This window comes from Haliaeetus albicilla, chromosome 13 (genome assembly GCF_947461875.1).
Source record: "Haliaeetus albicilla chromosome 13, bHalAlb1.1, whole genome shotgun sequence".
Lineage (NCBI taxonomy): Eukaryota > Metazoa > Chordata > Aves > Accipitriformes > Accipitridae > Haliaeetus > Haliaeetus albicilla.
In genome coordinates this window covers 26,322,668-26,341,857 of record NC_091495.1, presented here as the reverse complement: position 1 = coordinate 26,341,857, position 19,190 = coordinate 26,322,668, and the positions used below count along the sequence as shown (strand labels likewise).

The window sequence follows — 19,190 nt, the reverse complement described above, 5'->3', positions numbered from 1 at the left end:
TGACAAATTCCCTACTAAAACAGCCCTTAATCTTACTAATATTCATTCTCCTTTCACTAACACCTCCTACTATGTGTTTCCTGGAAATAAATCTGCCATTACACTTACGTTTAGTCTTTCTGAAAGATGAGAAAGTCTGCTGTCCCAAGGCAGTCAACCTTCCAGCAGAATTTTCTCTGGGGTTACAACCCCAAAGGTACAGATGCACATTTTAGCTTCAGCTTTTAGCCATCTGACATTGGATCAAAGCAGATGCATCAAAACACTCATGAGAAATTCTAGCTTTTCTTTAGGGGGAGAAAAACACACACCTCTCAAGCAATTAACTTTCTTACAGAAAGACTTCAGAATTGCTCTATTTAGTGATGAACTGTACCGAGTAGCTCCTGGGCAATTCTCATCTCGCTCACAAGGGAATTGCTGCTCTGTGTCTCTATAGCCTTCTGCATGCATCCACTACAATGATGCATCACACCTCTTTCTTTCACGGGCCCCTCATGCCCTTCTCTGGCACCATGAATACATGTGCAAACATCTGCAATTCTCTGTTAAGACTCCTAGCCTGCTCCGCCCCTCACCTCCATGCCATTTTAATCTTTTAAAAGGCAGTCTCCTTCCCAATTCATCCTGTTAAGAAGTAACTGCCCATGCACTGGCTCTTCCTCACCCTTGTTGAAATGATGTTTTCCACTCTATCCTTCACATACTTAGAGCAAGCCTACACAAAAAACACCCAAGTAAAATCTATTTTCTCCACTTCATTATAAACCCATCCTTGAGTTGCCATCTTGACACTGTTAGCTAGTTTCTTTTCCTTTTCTCAGGCTCTAAATAAAAATTCCCAGTACCTTATTTTGCCTTCCTTTCTTTCTATGTCCTTCAATTCTCTGAAATCCCATTTCTTATTACACATTATGCTTATGCTCCTATTCTTTTTAAACTGCCCCCTGGGGAAACTGGTTACCACCCAAGAACCGTGCATTGAATCTAAGTAACTGAAAAAAAAGGAGGAAAACATTTTTACACATAATTGGATTAAAACTCCCTTAAAGTAAAAAATTACTAGACGATTACAAACCTTTAGGAAGTTATTAAATCTCATGCCAATTTTCTTGTTATTACTATTGCTTTCTTTTTTCCTCCAAAGCACTGCCAAATGAGGATAATTCAGCTGAACTGGTTATAAAATAAAGAGGCTAAAAATTACTACAAATTATTACTAAAATTAGTTAATATCATGTTTTCATTTGTTCTAATTGATTGTCACACTAAAAAAATATAATGCAAGTTTAAATGACAGAAACATGTTAAAACCCTATTAAGCAATCTTCACTAGTATTTCATCAGTTAATTCTATTTGATCAGGAATCGGAGCATTTTATAAATACACTTGTGCACTACACAAAACATATATTCAGATTTGACATCCATTTTCTATTCCAGTTTTGAAAGTTTGATCTTTTGCCCAATTTTCTGAGCTATTCACTGCATTTCTGTACAACGTGAATTTAAAAAAATATTGCTAGAGCTTCCCCCCCCCCTTAACCATATTTATATTGTAGTTCAAGTACAAAATATTCAGAGTAAATGACTACTAACCTGACTGAAAGGTCTCACTGAAACTGCCACTTTCACACTGTCAGCATTTGGCATTTTTTTTAAGCTTTCATTCAGACATGAATACTCTCAAGGAGAAAAATATCCAAGTGCATGCAACTGCTTCTCTAGAATGACCTGTTTTGAGTTAGAAAAATCATGGCCCCAGAAGAAACTCTTTTATAAGTTTAGTCTGTTACTAATACATTCAGTCATGATGCACAAGGTATCAGTTAAGCAATAAATTATTTCTTAGAGTAACTGTAGTAGTTTTTACTAACTGAAAAGTTTAATGTCAGGTTCAACCATTCTGTAATCTTAAAAGTTGCAACCATATATAAATTAACATACAGAAAAATAATCCATTGTCTAATAGACTGCACATCAAAATAGTACTTCCATGTCTGCTTTTAAAAGAATAGGGTTTTTTAATTTATTTTTACAAATTGAAGCTTTATAGCGACATTTAGTCCATAACCCAAGATTATTAATGTAATAATTTTAACAAAAATATGGTTCTTATGTAAGATTTCTGTACATTTTGGTACCTTTTTCAGACTATTATGTTAGCTTTACCATCAGGTTTTCAGTGTTGTGATATGCAGGGTTCAAATACTGCAAAATATGTTTACAGACAATAATTATTTCAATTATAGTAGCATTCCTATTAACCTTATGAAAATAGTTTTGGCTCAAATTTCAAACTATGTGGGTGATATCCCTTTAAATTTGATATGCTATTGTAAGCATCACACCTATAGAGTTAATTTTTTGCTGACAACAAACTGTAAAAAATAGTGAAGCATCTGAGGTGCAATCTAGTTTTACGAACTAAAGAGCAGCTTTCCCAAAGTTTAAGACAAATACAAAAAATATTGCACAGCTTAAAATACAACTGTTTACATTCTGACTTCAACACAGTACAACTTAACTGTGAATGTAAAGAATTACCAGTTTGTATTGCGAGCCCAATTATTTGTGCCAGAAGGTCAAACATCATATATAAAATTTAAACTAGTATGTTTTAAATGTTTACTTGTTGTAGGAATTCTAAGCGAAGCTTTTGGCCTCACTTTTGAGCATCTGCAACTCTTGCAAACCAACATTAAAATTTCTGAGCAATACAGGCCATTCAACCCACTATTCCCTCAAAAAGCTATCAGACAGTAAGCATATTGTGAAGTATACATTTTTATTTAACATTCCTAAAATAAGCTGTATTTACATATTATATAAATGTATGAAGTCTTAATATAAAATAGAAAACTGCATTGACTGAAGAAATCACACTCCATATGGAGTTACTTACTGAAGACCATTTGTTTATGAAATTTTACAATAATTTATATAAATTATCTCTTCCAAATTAGGTGATTTTTTTTTTTTACTAACCCCCACAATTTTGATGACTTTACAAACAGTGGTGTACAGTATAAACTTAAAAAACAGTTACAGCATCTTCCGGCGCCCAACTGGCTTTGGAAAATTAGACAGTCTTTTTTTGTTCTTTCGTAGCATCTTCTCTGCAGCATCAGCGGTTTCTTGCTGCTTGCTTTTTGTTCCATCCACTGGACTTCCAAAAGGAGAGATGAATTTTATTTCCACTGGTGGAGGTGACCAAGAACCTTCTTTTCTTGTGGTTCTGATAAGAAAGAGAAGTATCAAATTGATTTTTTTATTACCAACAGTATTTAGTAGAGGAAAAAAACCCCATGGAATTACAAAATCCATGCCAAAGGATTATTTATGGGCTTCTTTGTAGACAGGATCAAGGCAGAAAAAGTACATAAATAAGCATCCGTTTGCTTTCATTCCTTACCAACTGTCCCAAGCATTCTCAGTCACTATTCATACAAGCTTTTACAGGCCCCCACCCCAGCTTTTAAGAGGCAAATGCCCTCAAACAGTTTTCCAGAAGTAACCAGAGAACATGTCCGGAGACAAGAAGTTCTCTCTACTCATTGTCTGACCCTCTCCTGCCTTGTATGGGGAACAAAAGACCATAAGAGTGTGGCTTCATAAGGTGGAATAAGATAGCGTAAGAGCATGCCATCATTGCAAAGATTAGTATCCACTTGCCCTTTTCCATTCCCTTTCTCTTCTGCTTCCATTAGAAAACTAAATCGTTAAGTGGGGAAAAAGGTGCCTATTAGACCAGTAAGCTTGACATACTCATAAAGTCAGAGCAGAACTGCACAGCCAAGAAAGGAAGAGGAAGTTAGGTGGCTAACAGCAGAATCACTACCACAATAAAGGAATGCAAGTAAGTGTTGAAAAAAAATTTCGTACTTGCTTGTTTTTTTCATTTTTGATTTTGCAGCTCTACCTCTCTTCAATTTTTGCTTTCCCACAGACTCTATGGATTTGGTATCCTCTTCCTCTTTAGTTGGAAGCTCCTGTGTTAAGGCAACAAAAACATTAACCATGCACAAGTTCTTACACTTCTACGGAATACAAATGAATGTTTTTTTCATGAAGTAATCAAGCCAAAGTTATTTCCAAAAGCATTACAGTTTCTCCCCGCAAAAACCTGCCATCTCAAATAACTGTACCAACCTCAAAGGTCCATGCAGATATTACCAGATAACACAACAAGTATGTTTAAAGAAAGCCACTGTGGCTTTTGTTAAAGACAAAGCAGTACTTATTAATCCTTCACTTACATAGATTCAAAATTGATTTCTGTAGCTAGTTTTCATGAAGAAAAAAAAAATAAACTGTTTAGCTGATTAATTTAAAGCTCTCTTTTTAGATATACTTTCCAGGAAAAAGGCAAGGGATAGCAAAGTATGATTTGAAAAAGCAGTACAGAGCAAAAAACAAAAACGTGAAACAACTAGACTTTTTACTTACTGGTTCTTTCACAATTTGGGAAATACTAGATTCATTTTTTCTCCTTGACCTCAACAGAGGGGGTGAAAAGACAAATTGAGAAGACAAGTCCGGGTCTATATCCTTAAGCTGCACAGGATGGTCTGCTTTTCCAGCTAAAATGACAATACATTCTTAACATTCATGTACATTATACATAAACGACAGTGACATTAAATTACAGCTAATAATCAAAAGCACAACAGATTCCTGAAATAAAAGGTCCAATTGGGTTTATAAAAAATGTGCAGGTATTCTTCGCCTAGTAACTGCCTCTTGAGATCCATTCTTTTACAGTAAATAGTGAAACAAAAATAAGCCAGTGTAGCGATTTTACCTGCACTTACGTAATGAAAGATACTATGCTCAAGAGGCATCGACAGTCCTTACACATCTCAAAAACTATTTTTTTACCATGTACTCCAATACAAAGAACCCCATGAGCAGTAACTTCACTAACAAAGTATATGCCCATGAAAAACAACCATATAACTAAACAGCTGTATAGTTTATTGCAAGTTGCAGCTCATGTTAAGTTAAAACATTAACAGAATTTGAAAGCATGTCTCCTTTATTTCTCCACTGGAGGGAAGTGATGACAACCACATATTAAGATATACCCTCCGGTTTTCAAAACAGATAGACATTCAGCTCATGAGAAAAAATTAAGCTTAAATTTCATTTCAGTGTACTCAGATCAGCCTCCTCTCCTGTCTCCACCACAACTAGCCAGGCAGTCATAGAGAGTTCAGAAAAAAGATGAAATGCCTCTTTCCCAATTTTTTATTTCCTACGGTTATATTCTTACCATACTTGAAGCCATCCTCACAAGCTGTTTTCTGTGGTTTACAAAACAGCAATATGCCCTATTTTGCATATAAACATTGTGCACCTACCTTTAAATTTCTTTGTCAGCTTTGTGAGAGGAGGAGAGAAAAGGAAGGACTCATTTTCCTCAAGAGACAGTTTCTGATGCATACAAGTTTTACGGGATCTGGCTCTTGTAATACGATCTGTTAAAGTTCTTGATGTTTCGGCATGTCCTGATGGGTGTCTGTCTTCAGGCAGCAAAGGACTGCCACCAGGTCCCTGGGGGAAGGCCTCCTCCCCTGTGCTCTCCTCCAACGCTAATCGTCTCTTTCTGCCCCGACGCCCTGTTCCTACTGTAGTCCTGGGTGTGCTTGATTCCTCGTTTGGCTGCGCAGCTCTTTGCTCAGGAGCATCTGTTTTTTCTAGTTTAGCATGTGGGACTCCTCTTATTCTTCTCTTAGGAGTATCAAGCATTCCCACTTTCCCACCTGCACACGTGTCTTTCTGAGCAGAGAGAGATTCTGTGTCTGCCAGGAGATTTTGTGCCCCCTTCCTAGCACTTCTTCTCGGAGTGACAGGAAGTTTGAATTCTGTTTGAGGAAGCGATGATTTAGACAGATCAAGGTCAGAATTTTCTGAAACTTCTGATGAACTCATCTTTCTTCTTCTGCCTCTTCTAGTTGCCACCGGTAAAAGGAGTTGGGCACTAGGCCGCACCTCTTGAGCCTTGACAATGTTTTCCATAAATTGTAAATTAACGCTTTTCAGTTTTCTTGCACTTCTGCTGGGACTGACTGACATTTTTATCTTATGACCAGTGTCAGTCTGGCCAGTTTCTTGACCTCCTGCTGAACTTTTCCCTCCTCTAGTCCTTTGGGAAGTAGCAGAAGCGATAATGCTACCTTCAGCAAGACAAGTTTCCTCATTAGCCTCTCCCAAGAGTTCAGCTGCAGCTTCCTTCGCTCTCCTTAATCTTCTTCTTGGAGTAGCGGCTACGGACTGTGTAGGGAGGGACAATGTTTGTCCATCAGAAAGACTGCTTTCTACTTTTTCTGCAGTACTTGGTTTAGGCTTCCTGCCTCTCCTAGGAGTAACAGGCATCACAAGCGTTTGCTCCTCTTGAGCATTTTCTTCTGTTTGAAGACTAGAAGTCTCAGGTGCTTCTTTCGTTCGCCTGGTACTTCTCCTAGGAGACAGTGCAAACAGACCTGGTTTGCCTGTCTTCAGTAGCTGCTGAGTGCCTGCCGATGGAGTACTTAGACTTCTACTCAGCTGTCCCCTTGCACGTGTTCTAGGAGCGATGCCGTACTCTACTTGACGTACGCTGGTTTCGTCTTCCACTCCTTCTGGCACAGTTCTTAAGGGAGCTTTTGCCTTCTGGAATCCGGTTACCTTTTTACCTATGGTTTCGTGAATAGATTGTTCTACAACTTCCGATGTAAATTCTTTACTTCTTGTGTCTTTGATCGCATCCAGTAAGTTCTCAGCAATAGCTACCTTAATGGGTTCAGGCACATATGGGAGCGACTCTGCAATATTTTGAGATGCCTGATCACTAGTTACAGTGGACACCGAGTTGGTAACATGTTCTTGGTTTTCAGTATTTCCTAAACTGTTGACAGGTTTTTCCTCTGTTGTTGTGCCAGCTGCTTTAGAAGCATCTACTAATGTCGGGTCTCCCATCTCTGCTTCACCTTCTTCTCCTTCCAAGACTAAAGTAAAATTACTCTGAGATAGAAAAAGCTCTCCATCTCCCTCAGCTGCATCACATTCACCATCTCTGTTATCAGGCAAATGACATGCAAACTGTTGCTCTGTAGTATCATAGCTGTACTGAAGATTGCCTGAGGGATGTAGTTCACTATATGGTGATGTTTCAGGTGCTTCTTCTGAGGTTTGTGCCTTAACCGCACCATCTCCAATAACCTAAAGTTAAAAAATGTCTCTTAATGCATTATCAGTTACCAAACAGACTAACTTCGGGCTGAGCTAGATGAAGCTGAGGACAGTGAAATGCTGCTTTTCCTTTCAGATCACCACCAAATGTAAAGTTAGAAACATACAATGTACTCTCTACTACAGAGAAAAGTTTATGCGCTTAAGGGACAGAGAACAGAGTATTCTGTGCATGCAATCACATGCTCCATTTCTGATGCTTCTGTTCATGACTAACGATTTGCCACCACCCGTGAACAAAGTGAGCAGTTTTACAATACAAGCTGTACACCCAGCTGGCAGTAATCATCACATTGCAGTACTTTCCGGACTGACTACAAATCCACACAGAGTGACCGACTCTGCATCTAACGGGGCAAAGTACAACGATGTCCCCCAAGCTTAAAGTTTCGGTCATCATAGTTGTCACCGCAACACTTAGTCAAACTGGCCAGGTATCACATCGCACAACTCAACACCGCACTTTAAGGAATCACTTGGATTGCAGGAGACAACACGTAGATTCTAAATACCTCCATCTCAGCCTTTGTAGCTCCCCATACTGAGCAATTATTCTCTCCTGCTAGAGCCACATGAGACACTCAAGCTTTTATGCTGAGAACAAAAGTAGTCTCTGTTATGTATTTCAAGTGACTCAGGTGGCCAAGGTAATTTAATCAACGCGTGAAGACCTTTGCCCAACCCTCTAAGTTATAGTGCTAGCCAAAGAGGGCAGAAGGAGGAAGCCACTCAGCGGGAGTCTCCATAGAAGCTGCTTATTTTCTTGCCTCCTGCCTTGTCAAAAGTTGCTAAAGCATCATCTTTTATCGTATTCTTAAACAGTTGTTCAACCCTAAACAAGACCTGCACGACATGCAGGAGACCTCGCACAGGACCATGCTGGTTTCAGCAGCCCAAGGACATGCAAATTTTCAAAGTCCTCAAACACTATTGGAATTAGCCTGGCAGAGAAGGGGAAGATGCGGGAAGATTTCTCCTCCCTAGGCTGGCTCCCCAAGGAGAAAAGGTAAAAAGTGTAATCATTAACAGTCTCCAGGCGATGGCACCCGAAGTACGGAGATGCCCCCCATAGGCGGGCTCGCCGAGGAAAAAAGCTAAAAGCTGTAATTACTAATAGTTTCCGATGGATGGCTCCCGAAGTACGAAGGTGACGGCAATACCGAGTACAAATACCAGACTAGTTTCACGACCACCAGCAATTCTACCCTGTCGTAAGCCGGCGTTACAAAGTACAGCAACAGGGTAACTCCAGCCTGGTTCCCACCGGCCATTAACAGCACGGCAGGGAGCACAGACTGCAAGCGAGGTATTAGCGCAAATTTGAGAACAAGTGCATGTAGTTGCGCAACACACATCTAGCAACATGCCATGCTTCAAAGCTAAATTCGAGAAATACTAGTCATAGAATCATAGAATCGTAGAATCACTTAGGTTGGAAAAGACCTTCAAGATCATCGAGTCCAACCATAAATCTACGACCAAGAAAGTAGTAAGTAGTTTGTCCTAAATTCAGTGCAGGTAGACAAGCCAAAAAGACATGTTTACGTATAACTCAGTAAGAACCAGTCATAACGAAAGCAGGAAAACCTTCACTCTACTGCTACAGGAATGACTGCAGCAGCTTTGTGACCGTCTCACATACCGGCTCCCTTCCTCCCATCACAAATTTTCCATTTACTCCCACAAGTGAGTGATTTATGTATTCCCAAGTCTATAATCATCTTCTCTAGAGCATTGTCCTAAACCCCAAAGCCGAGACGAGCGACGTAAGCGACTGCCTATTCAACTTCATCTGAAATCTGGGACACCGAGAAGCATCTTCTGTTGCTTAAGACCAATCTATTTGTGCTACGCCTACCTTTCACTTTGTATTTCACTCTAACTATTACTAATTCCTGTGAGTACAACCCTACAGGAAATCAACAGCATACTCTATATGGTACTTAGAGGACATCCACAACGAATCCAAACCACTCATCGGCCCCAGCAGAAGTGAGAACAATGGGGAAAACCTGTGACAACTGAGGAATCTCTGGCTCTGATTTTCAGCCCTTGTGAACAACCTTTTAAAATTCATATTTTACAAAGCTGAGATGTTAAAAACCCCAGATTTTCACACACACACACAAAAGAGTTTTAGGCAGCTGGAAATATCTTGACATTGAAATTAACTCATTACTGGGAATTCTCTTTATGGTAATAAGGAACAAATAGCAAAGGATCTAAGCACCCAAATCATTCTGAAAATGAGTTTGGTTCCCACGTCATTTTGTCATTTGGTAAACGGCCTCCGGTATTGAAAAGCTGCACTCCCCAACTTTTCTTATTGTCTTTAACATTAAAACTATTTCTTCTTTTAAGTCAAATAAGAAACATTTACAGTCTAGCAAACCAAATGAAGGCATGGTGATTTTAAAAAATATTTAGGCGGGTTTTGGCACTCCTACAGCTCTCCAAGGCCCAAGTCTTGACAGGTTCTATTCTGTGTTATAGGTACAGCAAATGCATAGGAGAAAAACCTATCTGCCCTTACCCAACGAGGTTCGGACTTGTGTTACCCAGCTAAAGAAACTGAGAGGGTTTTGCGTGCCTTCTAATTGTCAGTTAGACAGGACTGTCCTCAATTTGCAAGGTGTTTTCTCTTTTGTAGAAAATGGGAAAATAGTTTACTTACATTAATTTCCTCAGTTTTAGGAAGATTGTTAGAAACAGTTACTTCTTCCTGTGGAAAAGGAACGTTTCCTTCATCTCCAGCTGCTTCTGGGTTACGTTCTTCAGGGAAATCCACACGCTTCCCCTCAAGGCAATTTTCTGAATGAGTACTGGCCACTTCCTCGCTGTCAAGGATACGTATCACAGCTGGAAGAGATTTATATGATTTTAACTTAACTGCTCTATAAATGAGATGCGTTTAAGCAACAGGAAGTAACAGAGGGAGCAGGAGCCAAGAATACAGTTCTCCATCCTGCCACATACATCGGGCTTTCCCCAAACGCTAGAAACCAGAACCATCTACCTGGGAGCTAGTTATTCTTCACAGCCTGAATACTGAGGGATGCATCATCTTTCAAAATAGTAACTCAAGCAGCAGATCCCATAGCACACAAATTACTAGTGGTGTACAACACCGAAATAAATAATGATCTCTCCTTCTAACATTTTACATTCTACCAGTTTTCTCAGTACCTTTGTCCAGAACAGGAACATTGGCTATGCATTTGCTACAAGGACTTTCTCTGAGGAGGGTATTCTTCTCTCCACAGTTTAATGAAAGGTAGCGGTAACATGCTAGTACTACTTCAGTCTGAGACACCTGTAGCGCTATGGCAAACTGCACGTTTTACTTGAGGCCTTCAGCTACCTTAACTCACAGGACATCTCCCACATACTGTACGTACATTCACCCTCTGCCTGCAGGGATTCAGAAAGCTGTGGGTTTGTTGCAACTGGTATGGCTTTTTCTTCTGATGAAGAGGACATTTTGGACTCCTGCTGGTTTGCTTCACTGCACGAACAGAAAGAGAGAAATCCATCATAAAGCTTCAAAACAAACCTTGAAGAGCTTTACAAATTACTTTCTCACTGTAAAGTCTTCAAGTTTCCAAACAGAAAAAAACTAAGAAAAACGAGAAATTCCTTTACCAACACATCGACATTCAATTCCCGACTCATCTTGTGCAACAAATCAAGTACTTAACATTCTTCCCAGCTATCTCACACTGGGTAATAACATAACAACAGAGTTGTATTAAAGAATAATATATTATTTGTCTTCCGTAGAAAGAGTGCAACTGCCATACTCGAGGTCTAGAACCAACTGAACAAAAGTTTGTGCCACTGTAAGTTACCGCTTGAAATTAAGGGTTATTCCATCGCTAACGTCTCTCACTAAGCAGTTGCAGCTTTTAAAGTACCTGGTGAGAAAACTGCTTCCCTTTCCAGAAACAAATAGATGCTAATCGACCACACACAGAAAATAGAAATTAAGTGTATAAAATACTGCCAGAAAGTATTCAAGCCCCACAATAAACCCACTAAAGTTACAGGAATCTCAGGTGTAATTTTCACCGACATAACATTCAGACAAAAGCAGGGCTTCTCTTCACAGTATCTGCTTAGTAACCCCCTCAAACTGTACGAAGGTGCATATAGCCTGCTGAATGAAATCCTTATCCCACTACTTTGGGGTCTGCAATGATTTGAGAAAAAAGGCTCAAACTGACAGCTCGTCAATTTGACTTCTATTCATGCCACATTAGTTCTGTCCACAGACAGAAAGGAACAGGAAACCTGTTGTATTTAAGAACACAGGAGAGAACCAATACCAGCTCAAAAATCATAGTTTTCAAACACAGGAAAGCCAGCAGTCACATGTTGTGTGAACCTAAAGGTGTATCTATTTCATAAACTTACCCTTCACTTGCAGTCCCAGAAGTAGCAGCCTCAGCAGCTTTAAACAACCATTTACCATCCTCAGGAAGGGTAAGACGGTCAGCATTTGATTCTTCCACAAATCCTACAAAAACAGACAGATGGGTGACTTCCCTGTTGCACTTAACATCATTTCTTTTAAAATGCTCATTTCAAGAGAGCCGTAACGCATTTCCCCTAGGATGGTGATCTAACAAAAGAACGCTACCAAGACTTCAAATGCACAGAAGGTCTGAGTTCTTCTGTCCAGTAAAACAAGAAGTCTGATGCATAGTTTCTGTCAAGAAAACAACATGGCCATTGACATTCTGTTTACAAACTCAACTTGATATGGTACTGACCTAATACATAAAAACCTCGGGAAACACCCCTCCTTCTTAAAATTGGGTCATAAGTTTTTCTTATTTCTCTTTGGATATTTAACTCATCCCAGCAATGCTTCTTTCCTTTCTTGATTTCGTTTCCCCTCTTCTACAAGAATGCATCTAGGGTTGTCTCCTGTTCTTTTCTCTAGCGACTGACTGGTGGTGTTGAAACCCAACTGCTTGCTAGCCTGCTTTTCTCTCAACAGGCCAAATTTTAGAGACACCCTCCTCCTTTTCTTCTTTGTTTCTGCCGTCTGCTTCCTCCAGATCCAACAATTACCTTTGCAGACAGTACGCAGGACTGGGATAATTTTGCTAGCTCAGGCCAAACAAGAGCTATACTGACTGCCCTCTAACGCTCCCGGAGTACTGAAATTGTACAGAACTGTTTGTACCATAGTCCGGCAATGACAAACTTTCTTCATAAGGTTGTTCTTTAATGATTAGGACCTTCTCATTATTTTTAAGGAAAAGCACCCTTGATTTCTTGTCCAAACACAGGGCAGCTAAAATCAGACAGGCAAATGTTTTGACCTATCTTACTAGAAACACTCAGACCTGGAGAACCCCTTTTACCCATGTACACGGAGTCCCTGTCTGGGCACTGCTCTTATTGAAAAAGAAAAGGAGCTGGGGAGCTTCAGGAGCAGCAGTCACTCTCCAGGATCCTCCGGAATCATCTCAGGCTTAGGACTGAATCAGGCTGCATATGATGCGCTGATACTGGAGTACACGCTCCCCGCTACAAACTGTTTCGAGACCTCGGACGCAGAACTCCGACACTTGCATACCTCTCCCAGGAATAGCAAACTTTTGTTATAAGGAGCTGAGCGGACTGAGCTCTGTTTGTCCGATCCTGACTGTAGCTGTGTTTACACATCTTCTCCCTGTTCCTGCACTACTGTCACTCCCTGCTCTTCATCACTGCTCACCAGCTAGTGAGCGACATCTCTTCTAATCTGCCAGCAGACCTGCTCATATGAACACATCCTCAGCAGCTGCACTGGCTTGAATGAGTTGAATTGAGCTGAATTACCAAAGACCAGCTGAAACAGGTTTGGAAAAGGCTGCATAAGCTGTTGAGCCAGCAAAAGGAGCAAGCATAGCTGTAATGAGAAGCAGATACACAAGCAGACTCACTTCCCAAAGAAAACTATTTAACTGAGCACTAACGAGGGGGGAAAAAAAACAAAACAACAAAAAATTACCTATCTAGTCAAAGCACGCCATACGCTAAACGTGCTGTAAAAAAACCTGCAGCCTACAGAAGTACCCCTAAAACAGAACCAGAAGCCTAAGTTTTCAACTTGTACCCCTCTCAAAACTCCCACAAGTCGCTGCTGCCTCTCCGCTGCAATTACACACAAGAAATGCCAGCCAAAAGCAGTATACATTCAGAATGTCCACGAGACCTAAAAAAGGGCTCAAAACACAGTGGCAATTTTAAAAGCCTAGGACAAGGAAGTGCCTCGGACATTTGTGAATGCTCATCATGGACTGTTGCACCCATCAGTAATTTAGCCTTTTGAAGACACTTGAAAAATGCAGAAGCTTAGGTTATCATAGCAGGAAACACACCAGCTGCTTTTCTCAGTTCTGATGAATCTGGTTGTTCCATCGGGAAGGGTTTCTCTTCAACTATTTCACTGTCTTCCTCCTTCTCCAGTTCTTCAAAATCGGCAGTTTCTTCAGTGGAAGAATTAGCTGGATTAGCAGCTATAAAGATGACTTCATCTTCAAAATCGCCAGGTGATTTTGCATCATGATACTCCAAAGCAGCTTGGTCTGACCTGGCAGAGAAGTTACTGTTTTCTTTGCTGACATCTGTTTTCTCCAAACCATCTCCAGACTCTTCCACTTCAGCACCACCTTCCTCGGGATTGCTCAGAGGAAACAGAGTTGGTTTATCTCTACTTTCAGACCAAGCATCCTCCACCGCTCCGTGATGATGCTCAGATGAAACTCCAGATGGTGCTTTATTATCTTCCGTTACCTTTATTTTTTAAAAAGAAAGTTCACAATCAAGATCACACATATGCTTTTTGTCAAAGCAAGACAAAAAAAAGAACAAATATATACCGATACTTGTCAGTTTTACAAGTGTCACCTTAAGCAAGGCGCTACAAAATTAGTTCTCATGCTAGCACTATCTTAGCTTTTAAAGCGGAGTGTAAAAACCAATCACACTGTTGACTGCTTATTGAGTTTCCACAACCTTGGAGAATTAAGATGAAGTGGGCCTTGTAAGTGCTTGCTTACCCTGTCATCTCAAGGCTGGTCATTGGGTTCACTACTGTGCTTTCAAGAAGAGGGAGCTTTGCGTACCTAAAATCGTAACTCCAAGGTTTCTCTTTTTTTATGCTTGCCTTTTCAGCTTGTATGCACTACTAACATATTGTAGCGTTCACTATGCCTGTGGCGTGGAACAAGTAAATTAATCCGGCCACACTGCACTATTACTAAGAACTTCCTACAGGAGAGAGAGCCTCTTCTTACAGCTGAGTAGCTCTTTATAACAGGCAATAACAGCTACGATAAAAACAGGTGAAGACAATTTGTTAGTACAGGTGCGGAAAGCTCCTACAGGTAGATACTAGCACATGCCCCCGTCCGTTTGGTACACTACTTTGGCAACTGCATGACGAGCTGAATCAGGGAAGCCACCTGACAGAACAAAAGGAGGAGCAGAAGGGGGCAACTTCCAGGTGGACAGACTTCATTTGACAACTATACGAATGCTATCGCTGGTGCAAGGCAAGAAGCAAAACCAAGAACTTTAGGGCTAGAGAAGAGACAGCCATACAGCTCTCTTCATCGGCAGCCTATTTTTACCATAACTTAAGGAAACCCAGGCCTTGCAAAAAGAGAGACTGAAAGTAAATGCGGCTCATGACTTCTGTTGCTTTCAGAGGTGTTTCATTCACAAAGCTTAACGAACCCAAACAACTGACTCAATCTGTATTCCTTACCTTCCTGCCATACCACCATTTCAAAAGGTATAGCGGGAAGCTGCACACATGCAATTTGGAACAATCACAGCGCCTAGTGATGCTGGAGTAAAAACCACCAAGGTCGCTGGTATTTGTTATGAATATGTTCCTGCAGGCAGGTGATGTTACAGGTCTAACATAACCTTTTTTGACCAAATTCAAGTCTGCCGTTCTGATTTGCTATTCCAGTTCTCAATATAAGGAGTTTTGGAAAACTTGAAAAAAAAAAACTAAATCAAATCACAGTCTGTAAAGCCTTTACCTATAAAGATCACTAACTACAGGCCAGCTTACCCCAACAGTCCATTTTGCATTCAAGTTCTCTTCCCTGAAAGATATTCTAGGCTCCTTTGCTCGTAGAGGAGGAGTAACTGATCGTCCTGGAGATGCAGAAGGAGTTGCTAGGGGTGTAGTGCGAAGGCTGGATCTGAGAATAGACTGAGGAGTAAACGCAGGAAAACCAGAAGCAGCTGTGGCCAAAACTTTAGCTCTCTATGAAAAGAAAAAAAAATATTTAATTTAAGACCTCTTAAATATTCAAAACAGAAGACTTCACTTGTCAAAACTATTAGTTCAAATTAAACTGAGTTTGTACCAGCAGAGAGGACAAAGTTTAGCCTCTGCACTGCTCTTTTTCCAAAGGGACAAAAAACTTAATGGTAAAAAAACCCATGCGTTTTATGCTTCTTATGACTCTTTTGGCTTCTTTCTTCTTTTTTTTTTTTTTTTATTAATGCAACATAAAATGTTAGTGTTCGAACTAATTTCCTGAACAAACAAGGATATGGCATGTTCTTGTCTGCAATGCTGTCTCCCATCCCAGTAATTTTTGCCATATCTACACTGCTCTTCTAAAAGGCATACAAGTTCAAATGCTACCCCAGATACAGCAACTGAAAACACTGCCATGAGAAATGGCAATCGGCAAAGCAACAGTGATACCTTCTTTCTTCTCTGATTAATCAATCCATGCACTGGACTGAATGAAGTGACACTGCTGTAAACATACCTACACATCTTCATCTAGAAGCGTTCAGGTCTTCTTACCTCAGCTCAGAAAAGATTTTACAGTATTGAATGGGTTTAAAAGGAAGATAATGAAACCAGCTTAATGACATGGACAATAGTTAGTAAGAAGAAAAAGGTTATCATTCAGAGAGATCACTACTATTCTGTTCAGGTAGGCAAAGGCAAAAAGATCAGCACCAAGAAGATTGGTCAGTTGTGATTTCCTTACATGAGGAGAGTCTGATGGTGGTGAATGGAAAGAGAGTTTAACACAAGCATCAATACGCAGAATCCCTGCAAAAAGCCATCACTGAATTTGACAGAGACTGACATCGCTTAACTGGCATCACTTACATTGCCATTCCCTTAAGTGGATTAAGAAACTGAAGCATATACATTCTTGCTTGTAGGCATGCAAGTCAAACTCCACAGAGCTATCGAGCACTTAAACAATGAGACGGTTAAGCTACAAATTGCATCTCTAAGGATCTATGTGTACTGAGAAGTCCAATTTTTAACTTACACTCGTTTTTATTGCACGGAACAAAGTATTTCACAAAGCTATGGGACAACGTGCGTACGGCAGTTAACTTAGAACTAAACTTTCCCTCTTCAAGACTGTTCCCAACGTCCTGCTTCCAAAAGGATGCTACGTCCAATAACCACACGCATGCTGAAAACATTCCACAGTCTGAATCCAACAGGGTTTGTGTTAAGTACTTTGGTGGTTTCATGTTAAACAAAGTTTACAGGCTTTTGGTTCGGTTGGTTGATCCTGTTTTTTAAAACACAAACCTTAACCACAAGAGGTGTCTCCAGTAAATTCAGCTCTGATGCTCTTGAAAAATTCTTTTGTGAGGTGCAACCAAGCATATTTGATTTCAATGGGCTGGATGCCGTGAATGAAGTAGAAGCGCCGCACAGTGACTGCCAGCTACCACCCTGTGCTGCAGAAGTTGAAGGAACAGGACGAACCACCAAATCCAGCAATCTGTGAAGATACACAATTGAAAATATGAACATAAATAAATACATGAAATAAAATCATGCTGCGCTCAAGACATCTGAGATGATACATAACAAAAACATTCAATGAACAAGAAATACAGGTGAACCCTCACTGCTGGGCTGATGTATCAGGCCCATGAACAAGTTACAGGCCTTCTCTTGTTTTTTCATTATTTCGTGACATGTCACACTTCATTTCCTAAATCCCTGCCATCTGAGGCAAGAGTAATGCAATTTTACATTGCACAAGTGATGTAATTCTCACGTCAGAAGAAAATTCCTCTGCATTTCAATGCTGGGGCCACTTCAAATTCTCCACTTAGTTGTGTCCCCAAGCCGACCTTTTCTTTAACAGGTACAAAACTAAATGCAAACAGAACACTTTGCAAACACTGAAAATATATACATGCACACAGTATATAAGAAGCAACACCTTTCTGAAATATTCATTCTGTAGTTCTACTATACCTGGAATAGGTTCGAGAAAATTTTGTAATAGGTGTCCCAACAAATGCACTGGGCAACTCTGCATCAGGGAGAGGACGTGTTATGACTGGTGGTTCTGTAGCTCTAGGCCTAGAATGAAAAGGAAAATGTAACTGACTTTCACTCCCCTCAAGTCCAAATGTACCAGAATTCAAGTTTCACCTTGAATATACTACCTCTAGGAAAATCATCTGACAACTGCTAGCTTCTTTTTTGCTCTTTATAATTCTGCCTGGTTTTGAGTAAAAAAAAAAAGAAAAAGGCAGAAACGAAGCAGAAACTGGGCACAAAGTGGTAAAAGATTACTATTTGATCACACAATCAAGTCTACCAAAACCTGTACACCAGTAGCTTGTTGGCAATCATGGTTTTCGTTTCAGCTACCTTAAATTCTGTAAACACATTTACTGTAATGTAAATAGATGTATTTGCATAAATGAGATTATCATAGCAGAAGAACTCTCGCTCCAAGTATTACTTATGATGAATTGATTCTTAAATGTTATCTCCTGTAGGTGCAAAAAAGCCAAAGAAAGCTTTATTCAGGTGCCCCTTCCCTCCAAAACACTAACATAATTCAAATGGATTTTTCTCTCTCTCTCTCCAAACACACAGCTCAAGACTAAACTTTGTTAAAAGGCTGCTTACCTATCACGGTGTGAGCAACTGGTTTTCTGCTCATTTCCTACCCCTACTTCTCCAATTTTGGACAATACATTACTGATGAACGTTGCTCTTGTATGCACATTTCCTGCATTTGCTTGTTTTGTTACTGTTGATAACGGCTTTGGTCTTGCAACTGTAAAGCAAGAGGGGAAAAAATATCAGCCTTGTGTGATCAAAGTTGTGGTCAGTTGTCCATTGTATTTCCCTCCCCTAAAAATTACCTTCTCTTGAGACCGATGAAGGCAAGTGGTAAGGCTTGGCTCTCTCTACGGCCAGCTTCCTTTGAACTCTAGGAAGGATCTTGCCATATTGGTCTAATATAGAATTTCTGGCAACTGCTCTCTCTCTCAAGCGAGGCTCACAATCATTCTGATGATCAAAAAGCATAAAGCAAGAAGGTAACTGATTACAAGAAGTTCATTGCACACAACTATCTCTGCTATTTCCAATTAGTGAATACATTTCCTCCACAGATACTGCAAAATACCGCCACTGCACAGACTCCTCGATACACACCAATTCCACCTGGTAATTTCAGCAAAGGGCAAGGCAGACTACGACAAGAACAGAACCTACAACTTCAAGCTGAAACAATTCTGGCACTCGGCAGAACCTTACTCCGATACGCTTGTCCTCACCCGCAATTTTCAAATGGCTTATGAAATAGCAGGCTTTCCCTTGTTTTTCCTGAAACACCAATGTCCGAGATGACTGAATATTCAGGGCAACTGCAAATTACAGTGGACGCAACGATGTGAATATTAAAACGAGTAAGAAAAGGCTACCTACACACACCTTCTGGCCGAATGAATGTTTTCAAATGCAGGACCTAAACCTTCCAAGACCACCTTATAAGTGCGATCCACTGGAAAACTATGGTTCCGGAAAACAGAAAATGTATCACAGATTCATAACAGAAGTTCGCAAAACGCAAAATTTAATCTGGCTGTTTTGAGAAACAGAAGTTAGATAAGAATTTCTGTCATCAAAGGGGTAAAACAGA

At 40.2% G+C, this 19,190-nt stretch overlaps 1 protein-coding gene across 2 annotated transcripts in view; it reads right to left on the bottom strand.

Annotated features, from left to right (window-relative positions):
• Positions 1 to 2,771: 2,771 nt before the first annotated feature.
• The window catches only part of LOC104311820 (protein ELYS), a 48,079-nt gene continuing 31,660 nt past the window's right edge, over positions 2,772 to 19,190 (bottom strand). For both annotated transcript variants that reach the window (XM_069800549.1, XM_069800550.1), the window contains 13 exons: positions 18,409 to 18,556; positions 18,170 to 18,320; positions 17,504 to 17,611; positions 16,823 to 17,018; positions 15,314 to 15,511; positions 13,608 to 14,022; positions 11,647 to 11,749; positions 10,632 to 10,738; positions 9,908 to 10,092; positions 5,364 to 7,203; positions 4,450 to 4,583; positions 3,886 to 3,992; positions 2,772 to 3,238 (listed from right to left, as the gene is read on the bottom strand). In XM_069800549.1, coding sequence (XP_069656650.1) covers positions 3,046 to 3,238; positions 3,886 to 3,992; positions 4,450 to 4,583; positions 5,364 to 7,203; positions 9,908 to 10,092; positions 10,632 to 10,738; positions 11,647 to 11,749; positions 13,608 to 14,022; positions 15,314 to 15,511; positions 16,823 to 17,018; positions 17,504 to 17,611; positions 18,170 to 18,320; positions 18,409 to 18,556 — 3,885 coding nt within the window. In that variant the 3' untranslated portion in view covers positions 2,772 to 3,045. The remainder of the gene's footprint in view (positions 3,239 to 3,885; positions 3,993 to 4,449; positions 4,584 to 5,363; positions 7,204 to 9,907; positions 10,093 to 10,631; positions 10,739 to 11,646; positions 11,750 to 13,607; positions 14,023 to 15,313; positions 15,512 to 16,822; positions 17,019 to 17,503; positions 17,612 to 18,169; positions 18,321 to 18,408; positions 18,557 to 19,190) is intronic.